Source organism: Mustelus asterias, chromosome 11, assembly GCF_964213995.1.
Source record: "Mustelus asterias chromosome 11, sMusAst1.hap1.1, whole genome shotgun sequence".
NCBI lineage: Eukaryota > Metazoa > Chordata > Chondrichthyes > Carcharhiniformes > Triakidae > Mustelus > Mustelus asterias.
Window position 1 is genome coordinate 110788046 of NC_135811.1, and position 20739 is coordinate 110808784.

Consider the following 20739-nt stretch of genomic DNA (forward strand, 5'->3'; position numbering starts at 1 on the left):
CATCAGTAGTAAATGCGCCTAGTTTGGGGGCGTTTAAGAGATCCGTAGATAGGTTCATGGACGAAAAGAAATTGGTTTAGGTTGGAGGGTCACAGTTTTTTTTTAACTGGTCGGTGCAACATCGTGGGCCGAAGGGCCTGTTCTGCGCTGTAATGTTCTATGTTCTATGTAGGTTCTTTACTCAGAGAGTGGTTAGGGTGTGGAATGGACTGCCTGCTGTGATAGTGGAATCAGACACTTTAGGAACTTTCAAGCGGTTATTGGATAGGCACATGGAGCACACCAGAATGATAGGGAGTGGGATAGCTTGATCTTGGTTTCGGAAAAGGTTCGGCACAACATCGTGGTCCGAAGGGCCTGTTCTGCGCTGTACTGTTCTATGTTCTATGTCTGCGAGGGTTTCCTCCGGGTGCTCTGGTTTTCTCCCACAGTCCAAAGATGTGCGGGCTAGGTTGATTGGCCATTCTAAATTGCCCCTTAGTGTCCCAGGATGCAAAGGTTAGAGGAATTCGTGGGTAAATATGTAGGGATATAGGGATAGGGCCTGGGTGGGATTGTGGTTGGTGCAGACTCGATGGGCCAAATGGCCTCTTTCTGCACTGTAGGATTCTATGATTCTATGACAGGTTGTTACACAATGCGGTTCTGATTGACTGTGGACCAGTGAAAAGAGGTTCATGGGTATGGTTTTCGTGCATTTCTGTATGAGCCTGAATATGCCTGAGGTTGAAAAGACCTCCATCAATCTGGGAGTACGTAAATTCCCTCTTCAAGTTCTTCCATTGCTTGTTGCAGCGTTGTGCTGAAGAAGATGGTGAATAAGATCAGGGCAGCGCACATCCTTGTCGACACAACTAGTGATACTGAAGAGATTCAAGAGGTCGCTGTTGTGTTTGACTTGTCCATACTGACTTTCATGAAACTGCTTCACTGGAATCAGGCACCTGAGTGGCATCCCAGGGTTTTCCAGAGTCCATCTCTGCCCGTAGTGTCGAATGCCTTGATGAGTTGACAAAAGCGATGCAGGGGCCACTGATTTTCTATTTGTCTGAGTATAAATTCAGTCTCTGTGTGCTTCTGCTTGCTCCTAAACCACATTGGCTCGCTGGAAGGTTTTCTTCCACAACGATCGGTAAAAGCCTGTTCAGAAATATTCCAGTCAGGATCTTCCCAGCACTAGAAAGGAGGGTGATCCCGCAGTACTTGCAGCAGACTGACTTTTCTCCTTGTTTCTGTCCAAGACGATGATCACAGCATCAGGAAGATCCAATGGAATACTGCCCTGTTCCCAGCAGGCCATGGAAAACTCATGGGGCTGGGTAGATAGGAAAGGGACATCATGCTTCAAGGCTTCAGATGGAATTCCATTGATCCCAGGCGTTTTGTTGCTCTTTATTCTGTTGGTCACACTTTCCTCCAGAATTGGGCCGTTATCCAGTTTGGGTTTGACAGGCTGTTCTAGGATGTAGCTGGTGGCAGCATCATGCACTTGGTGCTGAGAGTGTTTCAAAGTGTTCTGAGTAGCAATCTAGGACTGACTCCTTGTTGGTGTGTAGTATCTTGCTATCAATGCTCCTCAGGGGGTTTTGGATTTTATATGGTGGTCTACTGACAAAAGCCAGTATCAGTATGTTTTATCTGGAAGTGCGGTCCACCAGTAATTTTGGACATTAGTCAGTTTACGTTGAAGAGTGCTGCATGTTTGATGATGTGCTATCTTTTTCTCTCAGTTAGCTAGTTGGGCCAGGGATTGGGAGCAGATCTCAATTTTCTTATTTCTATCAAACCAATTCCTGTCCTTCTAGGTGCTGCGTCCAATGACCTCATTGGGAAGTATTCAGTACTTCAACTTTGATGTGTTCCCAGAGTTCTGGAGTGGAATTAGCTGTTTATGTTAACCCATAATTACATACAAATGTAAGCTATAGTCCTATACAGAGCTGTGTCCATTCAGACTCGATTCTACACAGTCCACCAGCATGTGATTCTCTACACATACTGTGGGTGGAGCTGTTTGCCAGTCCCACATTAACCTTGTCTGCCCAAACATCCTTATCATTATTGCTTTATTTAAATATTGTTGATGGATTGCCAGCACTCTCCCCTACATTATGAGGCTGAGTGGGGCACCCACCCTAATGTACCTGTGTCTCTGCTAGAAACAAACCCGATGGCAGCGCATAGAATGCAGCCACATGCTCACACATTATTCCAAAATCTAGAATATTCCAAAATCCAAAAATGCGTTGGTGGTGGGAGCGCGCTTACTGTCCAGTATATTTATAAGTTTGACTTGGGTGCACAGGGCACTAATTCAAAATTTTCAAATGACTAAAAATTGGAAGTACAATGAAGTTTGGATGATGGATTTCAAGGGAACGTGGACAGTTTGGATGAGAGACGTGTGACAATGTTAAGTGATCTATTTTGATTGGAAAAATGAGGAAAGGTAAGCTAACATAAACCAAGTGGTGCAGGAAGGAGAGAGCTGCGGATAAATTACTGAATTACTGAAGGTGCAAGGCAGATTCAGAAAGTGGTTAAAAAGTGATCTTGATCCTGAGCTGTACAAATTGAGACATGGAATGCAAAAACAAGGAGGCTTTGATGACTTTTTATAAAACACTGGCCTGGCCACAACTGGAATACTGTGCTTGATTCTGGGTTCCACTCTTTAGGAAGGATGTAAAGAGAGTAAAGATTCACAAGAGTGGTTCCAGGGATGGGGCCTTCAGATGGATGGGCAGAATGGAGGGTTGGTGCTGTCCTCCACAGGGATAAGTTGATAGAGTTGTTCAAAAGCATGAGGAGTCTGGATAGGAGGGTGGATAGAAAGGAAGTGTTCCCATTGACAGGAAGATCGAGATCTTGAGGAATCTGATTGTAAAAGGATTACAAGTGACATGTGAATGGACAGATTCACTGAGAGGTTAGGATCTAGAATGCACTGCCCGAGAGGGTGGTTTTCAAAGGAATCAGATAACCAACTGATTGGAAAAAACTTGTACAGCCAAGGGATAAATGACCAATTGATCAAGCATTAGTTTCCAGATGGAAGAGAGTTCCAAACATCTTCCACCCTTTTTGTTGAAATGGTTCCCAATGTTACTCCTGAAAGCTTTGGTTCTTATTTCCCCAGAGTCCTCAACTCACCAACCAGCAGAAATAGTCGAGAGACAGAGAGACTGACAGAGACTAGTTAAATTGCTTTCGTAGAGAGATGGGGCAAGCTCTAAGGCTGAATGGTCTCCTGTACTATAACCATTCTATGATGCTCACAAGAACACAAGAAATAGGAGCAGGAGTGGGCCATTTGCCCGTCGAGGCTGCCCCGCCATTCAGTACAATCAGAGCTGATCTGGTCATCAGCTACATTTTCCCGCCCTCTCTCCATATCCACTAATTGCAACACCAAAAATCCGTCTCTTCCAGTCTTAAAAGTATTCAGCGATGGAACATCCACAACCGTTTGGGATACAGAATGCCAAAGATTCACAACCCTTTGAGCAAAGTAATTTCTCCTCATCTCAGTGGTAAATGATTGGTTCTTTATCCTGAAACCGTGGCTCTTTGTTCCCCTTGTCTGGGGAAACATCCCACTGGTGATCTGTCCATTCATAATCTTAAATATTTCAATCAGATCATCTTTCATTCTTTTAAACTCCAGGATTATTGACCCAGTCCATTCAGCCTCTCGCCATTAGACAATCCTTTCATTTCAGGGGCCAACCTGAACGGGTACAAAAAAAATCCCAAAAGCTAATAGAATGCTGGCTTTGATACTGAGAGGTCCAGAATACAAAGGAGTAAAGTCATGCTTCTGCTGTACATGGACCTGGTTAGACCGCACCTGGAACACTGTGAGCAGTTCTGACACTTCCTCTTCGGAAGCATATACTGGCTTTCAACAGAGTCCAGAGTCGATTTACCAGAATGATACTGGATTCGAAGAGTTAAGTGAAGCTGAGGACTAGGGAGGATAGCTTTAGAACTCGAGTCAAACTTTGCATGAGTAACATTGGGACAACTTCAACAAAAAGGCTGGTAGAATTTTGGAACTCTCTTCCGCCCAGTAACCGATGCTTGATCAGTTGTTCATTTTAAGATTGATCGATTTGTTACGAACAGATATTAGGGGGTATGACAAGGGGGCAACGTTAGGTTGCAGATCAGCCAATGATCTCACTGAATCTCATTGAAGGGGTTCAGTAGGTAATTCCTGTTGCTACATTCCTATGAAAGTTCTGTTTATCTCGTACAGGATGTTAGACAAACAGTTTAATAAATTTAAGAGACAGTGGAGAGGTAGATGGAGGTGTTGGCAAGGTAAAGTTGGAATCATCTGAAAACTAACATGTTTCAGGTAATGATGCCAAGAGGCAGCATGTAGATGAGAAAGAGGAGGGGCCAAGGATAGATTCCCAGGGACACCAGAGGTGCTGTATTGGGAAGAGAAGCCATTTACATCTGATTCTTTGGATATGATTTGATCAATAAGAATGGAACCAGCTGAGAGCATTCCCACCCAGCTGGACAATGGTGGGGAGCGAACCTTACTCACAATGCCTTAAATAAAGTGTAATCACTGTTGTATTGCAGTAAATGTAGGGGATTGGCATTGGGGATGGTGTTTGCACGGACTGGGAAGTCAAACTTTTTTGAGGAAAAAAATATTAGCAAATTTGAAAGAGGGGCAAATAGTCCGTGAGGAGAGAGAATATCAGCAAGATGAGGGCCAGGATGGGAAGGTGGGTGGTCAGAATTTTAGTGTGAATAGGGTTGAGAGAGTAGGAGATGGGTATCAGAGACAAGAGGGTAAAGGAGCCGATAGAAGAGAAACTAGCAAAATATACTGGTTACAGGATAACCCGGGCCTGCCACTGGGTAAACCCGGGCCTGTTGAGGAGCTGGTACCTTTATTGCAGAATGGGCCATCAAATGCACTGGAATTGCAGTCACATGTGTACGTGCTGTACCTCTCGACACACCTCCCTCCGTTCTGACACAGCACCTCAGAAGTGTTGCACTGTCCCACACAGCCTGCGTTCACTCCCTCCGTTAAATTGGCTTCACGTTCCAGATTCAGGATTTCTCCATTCATTCTCAGCCCACGGAGACAGCCAAAGAATGCATCCAGCCTGTACTCAGCTGCTCCTGTCACACAAAACACCAACAGCTTCAGCCAGAGGGGCAGCAATATCAGCACATCTGGACCGTGAGCGATACACACAGCTCTTCTCAGAGACAGAACTGTAACCACAGTTCAGGCCACCTCAGATCCTGTGCACCACCCAAACAACAACAAAAATCAAATAATATAGCAACGAGTAAGAAGCAAGCACAAAACCAAAAGAGAAAATGCTGGAAAATCTCAGCAGGTCTGGCAGCATCTGTAAGGAGAGAAAAGAGCTGACGTTTCGAGTCCAGATGACGCTTTGTCAAAGCTAAAAGGGATAGAAAGTGGGAGATATTTATACTGCAGGGTGAGGGAATGAAAGATGAGTCATAGCCACAGAAACCAGGGGAAAGGCTGCTAATGGCAGTCCATAGAGAGAATAAAGGGCGTGAATGGCCAAATGGCAGAGAAGCTGTAAGCTGTGACAGATGGAGATGTTGGGAAGGGGGAGGGGGCAATGGATGGTACAGAGGTAAAATTTAGGAAAGGGGGAGAAAGGGGGAGAAAAGGTAAGGGAAGGGGGATGAAGTAGGGGGAATGAGTGGGGGGAGGGGGGAGGAAGAAAATTGAAGAAAGACCATAAAGAAATAAAAGATAGAGAACAGTAAAAAATTAAATAAAATAGAATGAAAGCAAAGGGGGTGGAGGTGGGGTAGAGCGAATCGTCTGCAGTTGTTGAATTCGATGTTGAGACCGGAAGGCTGTGAAGTGCCGAGCCAGGAGATGAGATGCTGTTCCTCCAGTTTGCGTTGAGCTTCACTGGAACATTGCAGCAGGCCAAGGACAGGCATGTGGGCACGGGAGCAGGATCGTGTGTTAAAATGGCAGCAGCCGGAAGGTCAGGGTCCTGATTGCGCACAGACCGAAGGTGCTCAGCAAAGCGATCACCCAGTCTACACCTGGTCTCTCCGATATAGAGGAGACCACATTGGGAGCAGCAAATGCAATAGACCAAATTGAAACCTAGTCCACTCCACTATACCCAACACCTCTCCTGTCACCCCCGGCACCTTCCCATGCAATCACAGAAGGTGTAACACCTGTCCCTTTACCTCTTCTATGCTTCCCATCCAAGGTCCAACACACTCATTCCAGGTTAAGCAGCGTTTCACTTGCACCTCTTTCAATTTGGTCTATTGCATTCGCTGCTCCCAATGTGGTCTCCTCTATATCGGAGAGACCAAGCGTAGACTGGGTGATTGCTTTGTTGAGCACCTTCAGTCTGTGCGCAATCAGGACCCTGACCTTCCGGTTGCTGCCATTTTAACACACGATCCTGCTCCCATGCCCACATGTCTGTCCTTGGCCCTGCTGCAATGTTCCAGTGAAGCTCAACACAAACTGGAGGAACAGCATCTCATCTTCTGGCTGGGCACTTTACAGCCTTCCGGTCTCAACATCAAATTCAACAACTTCAGATGATTAGCTCGACCCCACCTCCACCCCTTTGTTTTCATTCATTTAATTTTTTACTGTTCTCTACCTTTTATTTCTTTATGGTCTTTCTTCATTTTTCTTCACCCCCCCCCCCCCCCCCCCCCCCCCCACTGTCTCCCCTTACCTTATCCCCCTTCACTTACCCTTTTCTAAAATTTTACCTCTGCCCCATCCACCCCGCCACTCCACATCTTCATCTGTCACAGTTTACCCTCTGATTTTAGCCTCTCTGCCGTTTGGCCATTCACACCCTCTATTCTCTCTATGGACTGCCATTAGCAGCCTTTCCCCTGGTTTCTGTGGCTATGACTCATCTTTCATTCCCTCACCCTACGGTATAAATATCTCCCACTTTCTATGCCTTTTAGCTTTGACAAAGGGTCATCTGGACTCGAAACGTCAGCTCTTTTCTCTCATTACAGATGCTGCCAGACCTGCTGAGATTTTCCAGCATTTTCTCTTTTGGTTTCAGATTGCAGCATCTGCAGTATTTTGCTTTTACTTTAACAAGCATGAAACGTTTGAGATGGATGGCGGCATGGCAGATCTCAGCACAGTGACATCTAACTGAATCTCCACCCTGTAACTTTCCGATTCTGACTGGCTGCTCGATAGCGGAATTCTAGTATTCCTGGGATTATCTGCCGAACAAATTTGATTGAACTTTTTGAGGAGGTGACCAGGTGTGTAGATGAGGGTAGTGCAGTCGATATAGTTTATCTGGATTTCATCAAAGTCTTTGACAAGGTCCCACATGGAAGACTTGTAAATTCACATGGGATATAGGATAATTTGATAAAACGGTTTCAAAATTGGCTCACTTGTAGGAGACAGATGGTGATGACAGAAGGCTGCGTTAGTGACTGGAAGCCAGTGTCCAGTGGCATTCCACAGGGATCTGTGTTCGGCCCCTATTATTCATCATTTATATAAACAACATACATGACTGTGGGGGTTAGGATTAGTGGATGACACTAAGATTGGCCGGGTGGTTAACAGTGAGGCGGACTCTCTTGGGCTACAAGATATAGATGGAATGGTCAAATGGGCAGATAAGTGGCAGATGGAATTTAACCCTGAAAAGTGAGGTGATGCACTTTGGAAGGAGTAATTTGACAAGAGAGCACTCAATGAATGGTCAGACACCAGGAAGTTCTGTGGAACAAAGGGATCTTGGTGTGTTTGTTCACAGATCTCTGAAAGCGGAAGGACATGTTAGTCCGATGGTGAAAAAGGTATATGGGACACTTGCTTTTATCAACTAAGGCATAGACTACCAAAGCAGGGAAGTCATGTTGGAGTTGTATAGAACTTTGGTGAGGTCACAGCCAGAGCACTGTGTGCAGTTCTGGTTGCCACATTATCGGAAGGATGTGATTGCACTGGAGGGGGTGCAGAGGAGATTCACCAGGATGCTGCCTGGGATGGAACATTTAAGTTACGAAGAGAGATTGGATAGACTTGGGTTGTTTTTGTTGGAGCAGAGAAGACTGAGGGGTGACCTGATCGAGGTGTACAAGATTATGAGAGACATGGACAGAGTGGATAAGGAGCAGCTGTTCCCCTTAGTTGAAGGGTCAGTCACGAGGGAACATAGGGTCAAGGTGAGGGGCAGGAGGTTTAGGGAGGATATGAGGAAAAGCTTTTTTACCCAGAGGGTGGTGATAGTCTGGAATGCGCTGCCTGGGAGGGTGGTAGAGACAGAATGCGTCACATTGTTTAAAGATAATCTGCATGAGTACTTGGCACATCATAACATTCAGGGCTATGGGCCAAGTGCTGGCAGATGGGATTAGGTGAGAGTTCAGGTCTTTCTAATGTGTCGGTGTAGACTCAGCACATCATCTAGGCTTGCAGTACTTGATGGGCCGAAAGGCCCCTTCTGCGCTGTATGAGTCTATGATCTTCCATCCCAGAAATCCAGCCAGTTCCACAGTTCAGGAATATAAAGACCTGCCAATCCACCCCCACCTTCTCTTTCCCACACTAAGAGTTACAATTGCAATTTTCACTGGAAGTCTCAGACTGGACTCTGATCCTCACTTGTTGTTAATTTTTGTGCTTCACTAGAAGCAGAGTTGAGGAATTTGAAACTTACCGACAAACAGTGGCTTTTCGAGCTTCAGTGATACGTAGCTCTGTGGTGGCGCCTCTCTCTGTCGCCATGGCAACTCATCCAGTCGCAAACGGGCAAACTTGACGTTGATCTCAGCTTCCACGAAGTGCCAGGCGTCATCGTTGAGCAAGGTCGCAGATTCTGTCTGCAGCTCCTCAGGACCATCACCCACATCGAAGGAAAACGAAACCACCTTCTCTGCTACAAAACATCAGGGCGAGGGTCAAAACGTCACTTACTCAACACCAGGGTCAGGTGGTCACACACTGGGGAAAGGGGGGGGAAAGAGAGAGGAGACGGCGGGGGGCACCAGGAGGTGAGATGTTCTCTTTGCTCCAGGTTTATATTGCTATCTCTTCAGCATTTTCTCTGTTATCTAATTTGTTATTTGAATAATTCCTCACTTTGCGATGATTCCCTTGTTCCAATATATTTTTATTTTAATTTTAATTTTGCTGCATCCATAATTGCAAATAATGAAACTCACATTTCAATTCCAGCCGGATAAAGTTTCTGTAACCGGAATTCTCCAGGAAGACACCAGAGGAAGATGTCGTTTTAAAATATAGTGAAATGTCAACACTTGGGCCGGGGTTGAAGCTCGGGAATGTCAGATAGTTCCCGTGAACAAATGAGGCCGTGTTCCAGGACCCCCCTGTGAAATTCAAACAAACGCTTCAATGTTGGCCCAGCAAACATCATTTCAATTAAATTCCCACCGTAACATGACACCAGCTTCTCCAGCACATCCCAACCCCACATTACCCCCTTCACGCCCTCTCCTCGGGGCCATTGACACTGCTTCCCTTCCCCCAAGCCCTCCCACCTCCAGACCCCAACAACAGCATCTCCCAGCCCACCCTCAGGCTCCCCTCCCGGGGGCCAGTGATACCACCCCACCATCCCCCCCCCCCCAGCAACCTTTCGGCTGAAAGGACATTGTTCTGGAACATTAACTCAGCTTCTCTTTCCACAGACGCTGTCAGACCTGTTGAATATTTCCAGAATTTTCTATTTCTAGCAGATATGCTAGTGATATTTAAGGGGCGTCTTGACAAATACATGAATAGGATGGGAATAGAGGGATGTGGTCCCTGGAAGGCTGGGGGGTTTTTGTTCAGTTGGGCAGCATGGTCGGTGCAGGCTTGGAGGGCTGAAGGGCCTGTTCCTGTGCTGTAATTTTCTTTGTTCTTTGTTGTTTTATTTCAGATTTCCAGATTTAATTCCTGCCCTCACTTTAAGATCGAGCGCCGACTGCCCATGTCTACCCCGACTTCCCATTAAACAGTCTGGCCCAAGGACACTCACCATCTCCATAGCAACGCAAAAGGCCCACATTAAACCGGGCCTCTGAACCCGAACGGTGTGTGTCACCAACAACAACTTTCGTAACCGGCAGATCCTCCCTGTACTTCAACAACCCTCGGTCAGATTTCCTATGGAATGCATTGGGATTAGTCTCATAAAGAGAGAGATAGGGCGGGCTGGATTGGAACACAAGATGTCCTTTAATATACAGAACAAATAGACAGGATGTTTCTCCCTTTTACAGTGACAGGAATCACACAGCTAGACTCACCACAGCCTGTAGTCTGCATCACAGTTGCAGTAATACTTTGGGTCAGTACAGGTTCTCTCCATCCCACAGGCACATCTCTGACTCCCGGGACTCGCACCTCCCCAGTAGAAATGTTTCTCAGATCCACGACCCAGCCACCAGGAGAAAGGCAGCCCAGCTAAGAGGAGAAATCACAGAGACAGGCAGAGACACCCTAGAGGGACAGGCAGAGACACCCTAGAGGGACAGGCAGAGACACCCTAGAGGGAGAGGCAGAGACACCCTAGAGGGAGAGGCAGAGACACCCGAGAGGGACAGGCAGAGACACCCTAGAGGGAGAGGCAGAGACACCCGAGAGGGACAGGCAGAGACACCCTAGAGGGCCAGGCAGAGACACCCTAGAGGGACAGGCAGAGACACCCTAGAGGGACAGGCAGAGACACCCTAGAGGGAGAGGCAGAGACACCCTAGAGGGAAAGGCAGAGACACCCTAGAGGGAAAGGCAGAGACACCCTAGAGGGAGAGGCAGAGACACCCGAGAGGGACAGGCAGAGACACCCTAGAGGGAGAGGCAGAGACACCCGAGAGGGACAGGCAGAGACACCCTAGAGGGAGAGGCAGAGACACCCTAGAGGGAGAGGCAGAGACACCCGAGAGGGACAGGCAGAGACACCCGAGAGGGACAGGCAGAGACACCCGAGAGGGACAGGCAGAGACACCCTAGAGGGAGAGGCAGAGACACCCGAGAGGGACAGGCAGAGACACCCTAGAGGGAGAGGCAGAGACACCCTAGAGGGAGAGGCAGAGACACCCGAGAGGGACAGGCAGAGACACCCGAGAGGGACAGGCAGAGACACCCGAGAGGGACAGGCAGAGGTACCCTAGAGGGACAGGCAGAGATACCCTAGAGGGACAGGCAGAGACACCTGAGAGGGACAGGCAGAGGTACCCTAGAGGGACAGGCAGAGATACCCTAGAGGGACAGGCAGAGGTATCCCAGAGGGACAGTGCTACAGACAGGCCACTGTCTGTGTGTGAATTTGTTGCCATGCCAATGGATTCATTTGGTATCAGACGAAGGACCGATTTAAAAGTGATTAACTTATCTTTCGCCACCAATAGATTCTCAGGAAGTTTTGGTTTGACACAAGCTGCATTCCGCTCGAGTGGATTGACTCACCTGGACTGTTCAGGAGCCGAGACTTGTAGCAGGAGAAGGAAATACTCTGTTCACAATACTCAGCTGCTAGAGTGATGGCAGAGATCTCCTCCTCTGTGTTATTGTAATATTGGATCTGACCAACGAAAGGTTTTTCCAAAGTCGAACCTGTCACTTTGGTTTCTTGTTGTTGCAGATGATAAACCACAGTCCAAGCTTTGTGCTCTATTGACAGAAAGTCGCTGAGTGAGTTCCGGGCTTATCACCTCCATCTGGCACCAACACCACTGGACCCTCCCAAACCAGCAGCCTCCTGCCAATCAACTGCCTGATCTCGCACCTCCCCTAACCCCACTCTGTCCAGCACCATCTTCCCGAACCACCCACCCAATCCAAACTAGCACCTCCCACTTCCCCAATCTGATAACACTCATCTACCCACCCCCCATCACCCATTCCCCAAATCCACCTGCGTGCCCCAAGCAACAACTGCCCCCATTGAATACCCCATTATCCAATACCCCCTCCGTAATCCACTGACCAATCAATACCCCACACTCCAGCTGCAATCCACAACAGACCCCCCCTACCCCTTAATGCAGCAGCAGACTCTCTCCAAAGCTTCCATGTCCTTCTGGTGTGGTGACACACTGTATTGTGCTGCACACAATACTCCAAATGCAGCCTAACCAAGGTTTTATATAGCTGCAATATGATTTGCCAACTTTTGTACTCAATACCCTAGCCAATGAAAACAAGCATGCCATATGCCTTCTTAATCACCTTGGCTACCTGTGTTGCCAATTTTAGGGAACAGTGGACCTGCATGCCCAGATCCCTCTGTATGTTAATATTCCTAAGGGTTCTGCCATTTACAGTATTAACTCACACCTAAATTTGATTCCCCAAAATGCATCACCTCGCATTTGTCCGGATTAAACTCCATCTGCCATTTCTGTGCTGAAGTCTCAAATCTATCGATATCCTGTTGTATCCTCTGACAATCCCCGGCACTATCAGCAACTCCACCAATCTTCGTATCACCCGCAAACTTACTAATCAGACCACCCACGTTTTCCTCCAGATCATTTATATATACTACAAACAACAGAGGTCCCAGCACTGATCCCTGTGGAACACCACTAGCTACAGATCTCCATTCTGAAAAACACCCTTCCACCGCTACTCTCTACCTTCTATAACCAAGCCAGTTCTGTATCCATCTAGCCAGCCCACCCTGAATCCCATGTGATTTTAGTTTTTGTACCAGTCTGCCATGTGGAGCCTTGTCGGACACCTTACTAAAGTCCATATAAACCACATCCACAGCCCTTCCCTCTCAATTTTTCTCGTCACCTCTTCAAAAAATTCAATTAAGTTGGTGAGACATGATCTTCCTTGTACAAAACCATGCTGCCTGTCACTAACTAGTCTATTTTCCTCCAAATGTGCATATATCCTGTCCCTCAGTATCTTCTCCAAAAGCTTCCCCACCACTGATGTCAAGCTCACTGGCCTATAATTTCCTGTATTACTGCTGCTTCCTTTCTTAAACAAAGGAACAACATTGGTTATTCTCCAGTCCTCTGGAACCTCGCCTGTGGTCAAAGAGGATGTGAAGATATGTTAAGGCCCCAGATATTTCTCCCCTTGCCTCCTGCAGTAACCTGGGCTAGATACCATCTGGCCCCGGGGACTTGTCTATCTTAAAGCAATTTAGGATACCCAACACTTCCTCCTTCGATATATTGACATTGTCTAGAGCAGTCACACACTCATCCCTGACCTCAACATCTGTCATGTCCTTCTCCTTGGTGAATACCGATACAAAGTACTCATTAAAGATATCACTGACTTCCTGTGGCTCCACGCATAACTTCCCTCCATTGTCCTTGAGTGTGTCGATCTTTCTCTTGCTACCCTCTTGCTCCTAATATATACATAAAAAGCCTTGGGATTCTCCTTGACCTTATTTGCTAAAGATATTTCATGGCCCCTTTTAGCCCTCCTAATTCCACGTTTAAGTTAATTCCTATTTTCTCTATACTCCTCACGTGGAGTGAATTGAATTGACTGGAGACTGGCATCTGAGATTCTGGGGACCACTGGAGGAGGCCGAGCTGGATCATCCACTCGGCACTTCTGGCTGAAGATTGCTGTGAATTCTTCAGCCTTATCTTTCGCACTGATGTGCTGGGCTCCTCCATCATTGAGGATGGGGATATTTGTGGAGCCTCCAGTGAGTTGTTTAATTTTCCACCATAATTCACTACTGGATGTGGAAGGACTGCAGAGCTTAGATCTGATCTGTTGGTTGTGGGATCGCTTAGCTCTGTCTATCACTTGCTGTTTTTGCCGTTTGGCATGCAAATAGTCCTGTGTTGTAGCTTCACCAGGGTGACGCCTCAGTTTTAGGTATGCCTTGTGTTGCTCCCAGCATGCCCTCCTGCACTCTCCATTGAACCAGGGTTGATCCCCTGGTTTGATGGTAATGGTTGAGTGGGGGATGTGCCGGGCCATGAGGTTGCAGATTGTGCTGGAGTACAATTCTGCTGCTGCTGATGGCCCACAGCGCCTCCTGGAGGCCCAGTCTTGAGTTGCTAGATCGGTTTGAAGTCTGTCCCATTTAGGTACTGAAGAAATTAAGTAAATACCTGTCATTGTGCAGTGAACAGTGAAGGGTCTGGATGGACCACTCCCATCAGGGTCAATGGTGTAGTTTCCAGAAGTTCTAACACCCAGCTTTCTATATCCATCACATGACTCTGGATAGAGGGCTTGAAATGGATTGAAAAAATGAGAGGGAAAGGGGGAATGAAGGTGGAGGAAGGAAGAATGAATTGGGCGGTTAGAGTGATATGAAGAGGTGAAAAAGACAGAATCACACACTCACCCCAGGCGTAACCACAACAATCGCATTGCCACCACTCCCACCCACAGGGTCATACTTTCCAATAAGGATTATGGGAAATTGGGAAAAGTTCTGCTTATTCATCTGGAAAAAACACTCAGAAAAATCAGACACTCCCAGGACAGGTACAGCACGGGGTTAGATACAGAGTAACGCTCCCTCTACACTGTCCCCATCAAACACTCCCAGGACAGGTACAGCACGGGGTTAGATACAGAGTAAAGCTCCCTCTACACTGTCCCCATCAAACACTCCCAGGACAGGTACAGCACGGGGTTAGATACAGAGTAAAGCTCCCTCTACACTGTCCCCATCAAACACTCCCAGGACAGGTACAGCACGGGGTTAGATACAGAGTAAAGCTCCCTCTACATTGTCCCCCATCAAACACTCCCAGGACAGGTACAGCACGGGGTTAGATACAGAGTAAAGCTCCCTCTACATTGTCCCCCATCAAACACTCCCAGGACAGGTACAATACGCGGTTCGATACAGAGTAAAGCTCCCTCTACACTGTCCCCATCAAACACTCCCAGGACAGGTACAGCACGGGGTTAGATACAGAATAAAGCTCCCTCTACACTGTCCCCATCAAACACTCCCAGGACAGGTACAGCAAGGATTAGATACAGAGTAAAGCTCCCTCTACATCGTCCCCATCAAACACTCCCAGGACAGGAACAACATGGGATTCGATATAGAGTAAAGCTCCCTCTACACTGTCCCCATCAAACACTCCCAGGACAGGTACAGCACGGGTATGATACAGAGTGAAGCTCCCTCTACACTGTCCTCCATCAAACACTCCCAGGATAGGTACAGCACGGGGTTAGATACAGAGTAAAGCTCCATCTACACTGTCCCCACAATACAGCTCCTACCACAGATCAGTTTATATACTATTACTCACAGTTATGACAGGTTGGTCCTTTATATCCCGTCCTTTCACAATCACAGACAAAATTCTCTGACGTCTGCAGACAGATTCCTCCATGTTCACATAAATTTGGGGTGCATCTGCCAATAATGGAAACAAAAAACAACCTCATTAAGACAGCAAATAACACAAAATAATCAGTTCACTGCCAAAAGCTGAATTTCAATACAGAAAGCTGTATAAGCAAAGTCACTGTTTAGTCAGCAGTGTAAAGATCACTCACTGTGTAAACGTACAGAGTCGCTGTTTATTCAGGGTAAGGATCACTCACTGTGTAACTGTACAAAGTCTCTGTTTATTCAGCAGGGTAAGGATCACTCACTGTGTAACTGTACAGAGTCACTGTTTATTCAGCAGGGTAAGGATCACTCACTGTGTAACTGTACAGAGTCACTGTTTATTCAGGGTAAGGATCACTCACTGTGTAACTGTACAGAGGCAGTGTTTATTCAGGATAAGGATCACTCACTGTGTAACTGTACAGAGTCACTGTTTATTCAGGGTAAGGATCACTCACTGTGTCACTGTACAGAGTCACTGTTTATTCAGGATAAGGATCACTCACTGTGTAACTGTACAGAGTCACTGTTTATTCAGGGTAAGGATCACTCACTGTGTAACTGTACAGAGTCACTGTTTATTCAGGGTAAGGATCACTCACTGTGTAACTGTACAGAGTCACTGTTTATTCAGGATAAGGATCACTCACTGTGTAACTGTACAGAGTCACTGTTTATTCAGGGTAAGGATCACTCACTGTGTAACTGTACAGAGGCAGTGTTTATTCAGCAGGGTAAGGATCACTCACTGTGTAACTGTACAGAGTCACTGTTTATTCAGCAGGGTAAGATGCACACACTGTGTAACTGTACAGAGTCACTGTTTATTCAGGATAAGGATCACTCACTGCGTAACTGTACAGAGTCACTGTTTATTCAGGATAAGGATCACTCATTGTGTAACTGTACAAAGTCACTGTTTATTCAGCAGGGTAAGGATCACTCACTGTGTAACTGTACAGAGTCACTGTTTATTCAGGGTAAGGATCACTCACTGAGTCACTGTACAGAGTCACTGTTTATTCAGGGTAAGGATCACTCACCGTGTAACTGTATAGAGTCACTGTTTAATCAGCAGGGTAAGGATCACTCACTGTCACTGTACAGAGTCACTGTTTATTTAGAGTAAGGATCACTCACTGTGTAACTGTACAGAGTCACTGTTTATTCAGGATAAGGATCACTCACCGTGTAACTGTACAGAGTCACTGTTTATTCAGGGTAAGGGTCACTCAGTGTGTAATTATACAGAGTCACGGTTTATTCAGCAGGGTACGGGTCACTCACTGTGTAACTGTACAGATGGGGAGATGCCGGCGTTGGACTGGCGTAAGCACAGTAAGAAGTCTCACAACACCAGGTTAAAGTCCAACAGGTTTATTTGGCAGCAGTAGCTATCGGAATCTCAAGCTCCTTCATCAGGTGAGTGAGGAGTTGTGTTCACAAACAGGGCATATAAAGACACAAGCTCAATTTACAAGATAATGGTTGGAATGTGAGTCTTTACAGGTAATCAAGTCTTAAAGGTACAGACAGTGTGAGTGGAGAGAGGGCCAAGCACAGGTTAAAGAGATGTGTATTGTCTCCAGTCAGGACAGTTACACACCTCTTTAACCTGTGCTTGGCCCTCTCTCCACTCACATTGTCTGTATCTTTATATGCCCTGTTTGTGAACACAAGTTTGTGAACAACAATGTTGTTCCTTTGTTTAAGAGGGGTAGCAAGAATAATCCAGGTAATTACAGGCCGGTGAGCCTGGAGAGGGATGTGTTGACTGGGAGTGTCTCGGAGGGGAGTGTTGAACCGTTGGAGAAAATCTCCATTACCAGGGAGGAAGTGTTAGGTTTGTTAGAGAATATAAAGACTGACAAATCCCCAGGGCCTGATGGAATCTATCCAAGGCTGCTCAGGGAGACGAGAGATGAAATCGCTGCGCCTCTGACGCAAATCTTTGTCTCGTCACTGGACGCAGGTGAGGTCCCAGAGGATTGGAGGATAGCTAATGTGGTCCCGTTATTTAAGAAGGGTAGGAAGGATAACCCGGGTAATTGTCGGCCGGTGAGCTTGACGTCTGTGGTGGGGAAGTTGTTGGAGAAGATTCTTAGAGATAGGATGTATGCGCATTTAGAAAGGAATAAACTCATTAAACGATAGTCAGCATGGTTTTGTGAGAGGGAGGTCATGCCTCACTAACCTGGTGGAGTTTTTTGAAGAAGTGACCAGAATGGTTGACGAGGGAAGGGCAGTGGATGTCGTCTATATGGACTTTAGTAAAGCGTTTGACAAAGTCCCTCATGGTAGGCTGGTGAAAAAGGTTGGATTTCATGGGATAAATGGCTAGATGGGTGGAGAACTGGCTTGATCACAGAAGACAGAGGGTGGTAGTGGAAGGGTCTTTTTCCGGCTGGAGGCCTGTGACTAGTGGTGTTCCGCAGGGCTTTGTATTGGGATCTCTGCTGTTTGTGATTTATATAAACAATCTGGAAGAAGGTGTAACTGGGGTGATCAGTAAGTTTGCGGACGACACAAAATTGGCAGGACTTGCAGATAATGAGGAGCATTGTCAGAAGCTACAGAAGGATATAGATAGGCTGGAAATTTGGGCAAAGAAATGGCAGATGGAGTTCAATCCTGATAAATGCGAAGTGATGCATTTTGGTAGAAATAATGTAGGGAGGAGCTCTACGATAAATGGCAGTCCCATAAAGGGTGTAGATACGCAGAGGGACCTGGGTGTGCAAGTCCACAGATCCTTGAAGGTGACGTCTCAGGTGGAGAAGGTAGTGAAGAAGGCATATGGCATGCTTGCCTTTATAGGACGGGGCATAGAGTATAAAAGTTGGGGTCTGATGTTGCAGTTGTATAGAACGTTGGTTCGGCCGCATTTGGAATACTGCGTCCAGTTCTGGTCGCCACAGTACCAGAAGGACGTGGAGGCTTTGGAGAGAGTACAGAGGAGGTTTACCAGGATGTTGCCTGGTATGGAGGGGCTTAGTTATGAGGAGAGATTGGGTAAACTGGGGTTGTTCTCCCTGGAAAGACGGAGGATGAGAGAAGACTTAATAGAGGTGTATAAAATTATGAAAGGCATAGATAGGGTGAACAGTGGGAAGCTTTTCCCCAGGTCGGTGGTGACGTTCACGAGGGGTCATAGGTTCAAGGTGAAGGGGGGGAGGTTTAACACAGATATCAGAAGGACATATTTGACACAGAGGGTGGTGGGGCCCTGGAATGCGCTGCCAGGCAAGGTGGTGGAGGCGGGCACACTGGGAACATTTAAGACTTATCTAGACAGCCATATGAACGGAGTGGGAATGGAGGGGTACAAAAGAATGGTCTAGTTTGGACCAGGGAGTGGCACGGGCTTGGAGGGCCGAAGGGCCTGTTCCTGTGCTGTATTGTTCTTTGTTCTTTGTACATCAGTGGTAGGGAAATTATTGGAGAGAATTCTTTGAGACAGGATTTATTCCCACTTGGAAATAAGTGGACGTATTCGTGAAAGGCAACATGGTTTTGTGAAGGGGAGGTCGTGTCTCACGAACTTGATCGAGTTTTTCGAGGAAGTGTCGAAGATGATTGATGAGGGTAGGGCAGTGGATGTTGTCTATATGGACTTCAATAAGGCCTTTGACAAGGTCCCTCATGGCAGACTGGTGCAGAAGGTGAAGTCGCATGGGATCAGAGGTGAGCTGGCAAGGTGGATACAAAACTGGCTTGGTCAAAGAAGACAGAGGGTAGCAGTGGAAGGGTGCGTTTCTGAATGGAGGGCTGTGACAAGTGGCGTTCATGATGTGTGGTGTTCCTCAGGGATCAGTGCTGGGACCTTTGCTGTTTATAATATATATAAATGATTTGGAGGAAAATGTAACTGGATTGATTAGTAAGTTTGCGGACGACACAAAGGTTGTTGGATTTGCGGATAGCGATGAGGACCATCAGAGGATACAGCAGGTTATAGATTAGTTGGGGACTTGGGCGGAGAGATGGCAGATGGAGTTTAATCCGGACAAATGTGAGGTTATGCATTTTGGAAGGTCTAATACAGATAGGAAATATACAGTAAATGGCAGAACCCTTTGGAGTATTGATAGGCAAAGGGATCTGGGTGTACAGGTACACAGGTCACTGAAAGTGGCAAAGCAGGTGGAGAAGGTAGTCAAGAAGGCATACGGCATGCTTGCCTTCATTGGCCGGGGTATTGAGTTTAAAAATTGGCAAGTCATGCTGCCGCTTTATAGAACCTTAGTTAGGCCGCACTTGGAATATAGTGTTCAATTCTGGTCGCCACACTACCAGAAGAATGTGGAGGCTTTGGAGAGGGTACAGAAAAGATTTACCAGGATGTTGCCTGGCATGGAGGACATTAGCTACGAGGAGAGGTTGGAAAAACTTGGTTTGTTCTCACTGGAACGACGGAGGTTGAGGGGAAACCTGATAGAAGTCTACAAGATTATGAGAGGCATGGACAGAGTGGATAGTCAGAAGCTTTTTCCCAGGGTGGAAGAGTCAATTACTAGGGGGCATAGGTTTAAGGTGCGAGGGGCAAGTTTTAAAAGAGATGTACGAGGCAGATTTTTTACACAGAGAGTGGTGGGTGCCTGGAACTCGTTGCCGGGGGAGGTAGTGGAAGCAGATACAGTAGTGACTTTTGAGGGGCGTCTTGACAAGTACATGAATGAGATGGGAATAGAGGGATACGGTCCCTGGAAGTGTAGGGGGTTTTAGTTCAGTCGGGGCAGCATGGTCGGTGCAGACTTGGAGGGCCGAAAGGCCTGTTCCTGTGCTGTAATTTTCTTTGTTGATTTTTAGGGTAAGGGCCACTCACTGTGTAACTGTGTAATGGCTGTGTAAATGGCATTTGCTACCAAATAAACCTGTTGGACTTACATAAGAACATAAGAAATAGGAGCAGGAGTAGGCCATCTCGCACCTCGAGCCTACCCCGCCATTCAATAAGATCATGGCTGATCTGAAGTGGATCAGTTCCACTTACCCGCCTGATCCCTTTAACCCCTAATTCCCTTACCGATCAGGAATCCATCTATCCGTGATTTAAACATATTCAACGAGGTAGCCTCCACCACTTCAGTGGGCAGAGAATTCCAGAGATTCACCACCCTCTGAGAGAAGAAGTTCCTCCTCAACTCTGTCCTAAACTGTCCCTCCTTTATTTTGAGGCTGTGCCCTCTAGTTCTAACTTCCTTTCTAAGTGGAAAGAATCTCTCCACATCTACCCTATCCAGCCCCTTCATTATCTTATAGGTTTCTATAAGATCCTCCCTCAGCCTTCTAAATTCCAACGAGTACAAACCCAATCTGCTCAGTCTCTCCTCATAATCAACACCCCTCATCTCCGGTATCAACCTGGTGAACCTTCTCTGCACTC

At 46.8% G+C, this 20739-nt stretch overlaps 1 protein-coding gene across 4 annotated transcripts in view; it reads right to left on the reverse strand.

The window, feature by feature from the left end:
* The window catches only part of cntnap1 (contactin associated protein 1), an 80764-nt gene that overhangs the window by 30902 nt on the left and 29123 nt on the right, over nucleotides 1-20739 (reverse strand). The window contains exons 11-18 of one of the 4 annotated variants that reach the window (XM_078224289.1): nucleotides 15268-15374; nucleotides 14101-14223; nucleotides 11468-11671; nucleotides 10309-10465; nucleotides 10038-10165; nucleotides 9217-9384; nucleotides 8712-8930; nucleotides 4915-5154 (exon numbers count right to left, since the gene is read on the reverse strand). In XM_078224289.1, the coding sequence (XP_078080415.1) occupies nucleotides 4915-5154; nucleotides 8712-8930; nucleotides 9217-9384; nucleotides 10038-10165; nucleotides 10309-10465; nucleotides 11468-11671; nucleotides 14101-14223; nucleotides 15268-15374 (1346 nt within the window). The remainder of the gene's footprint in view (nucleotides 1-4914; nucleotides 5155-8711; nucleotides 8931-9216; nucleotides 9385-10037; nucleotides 10166-10308; nucleotides 10466-11467; nucleotides 11672-14100; nucleotides 14224-15267; nucleotides 15375-20739) is intronic. The other 3 variants (XM_078224290.1, XM_078224294.1, XM_078224291.1) reach the window with 3 other exon arrangements.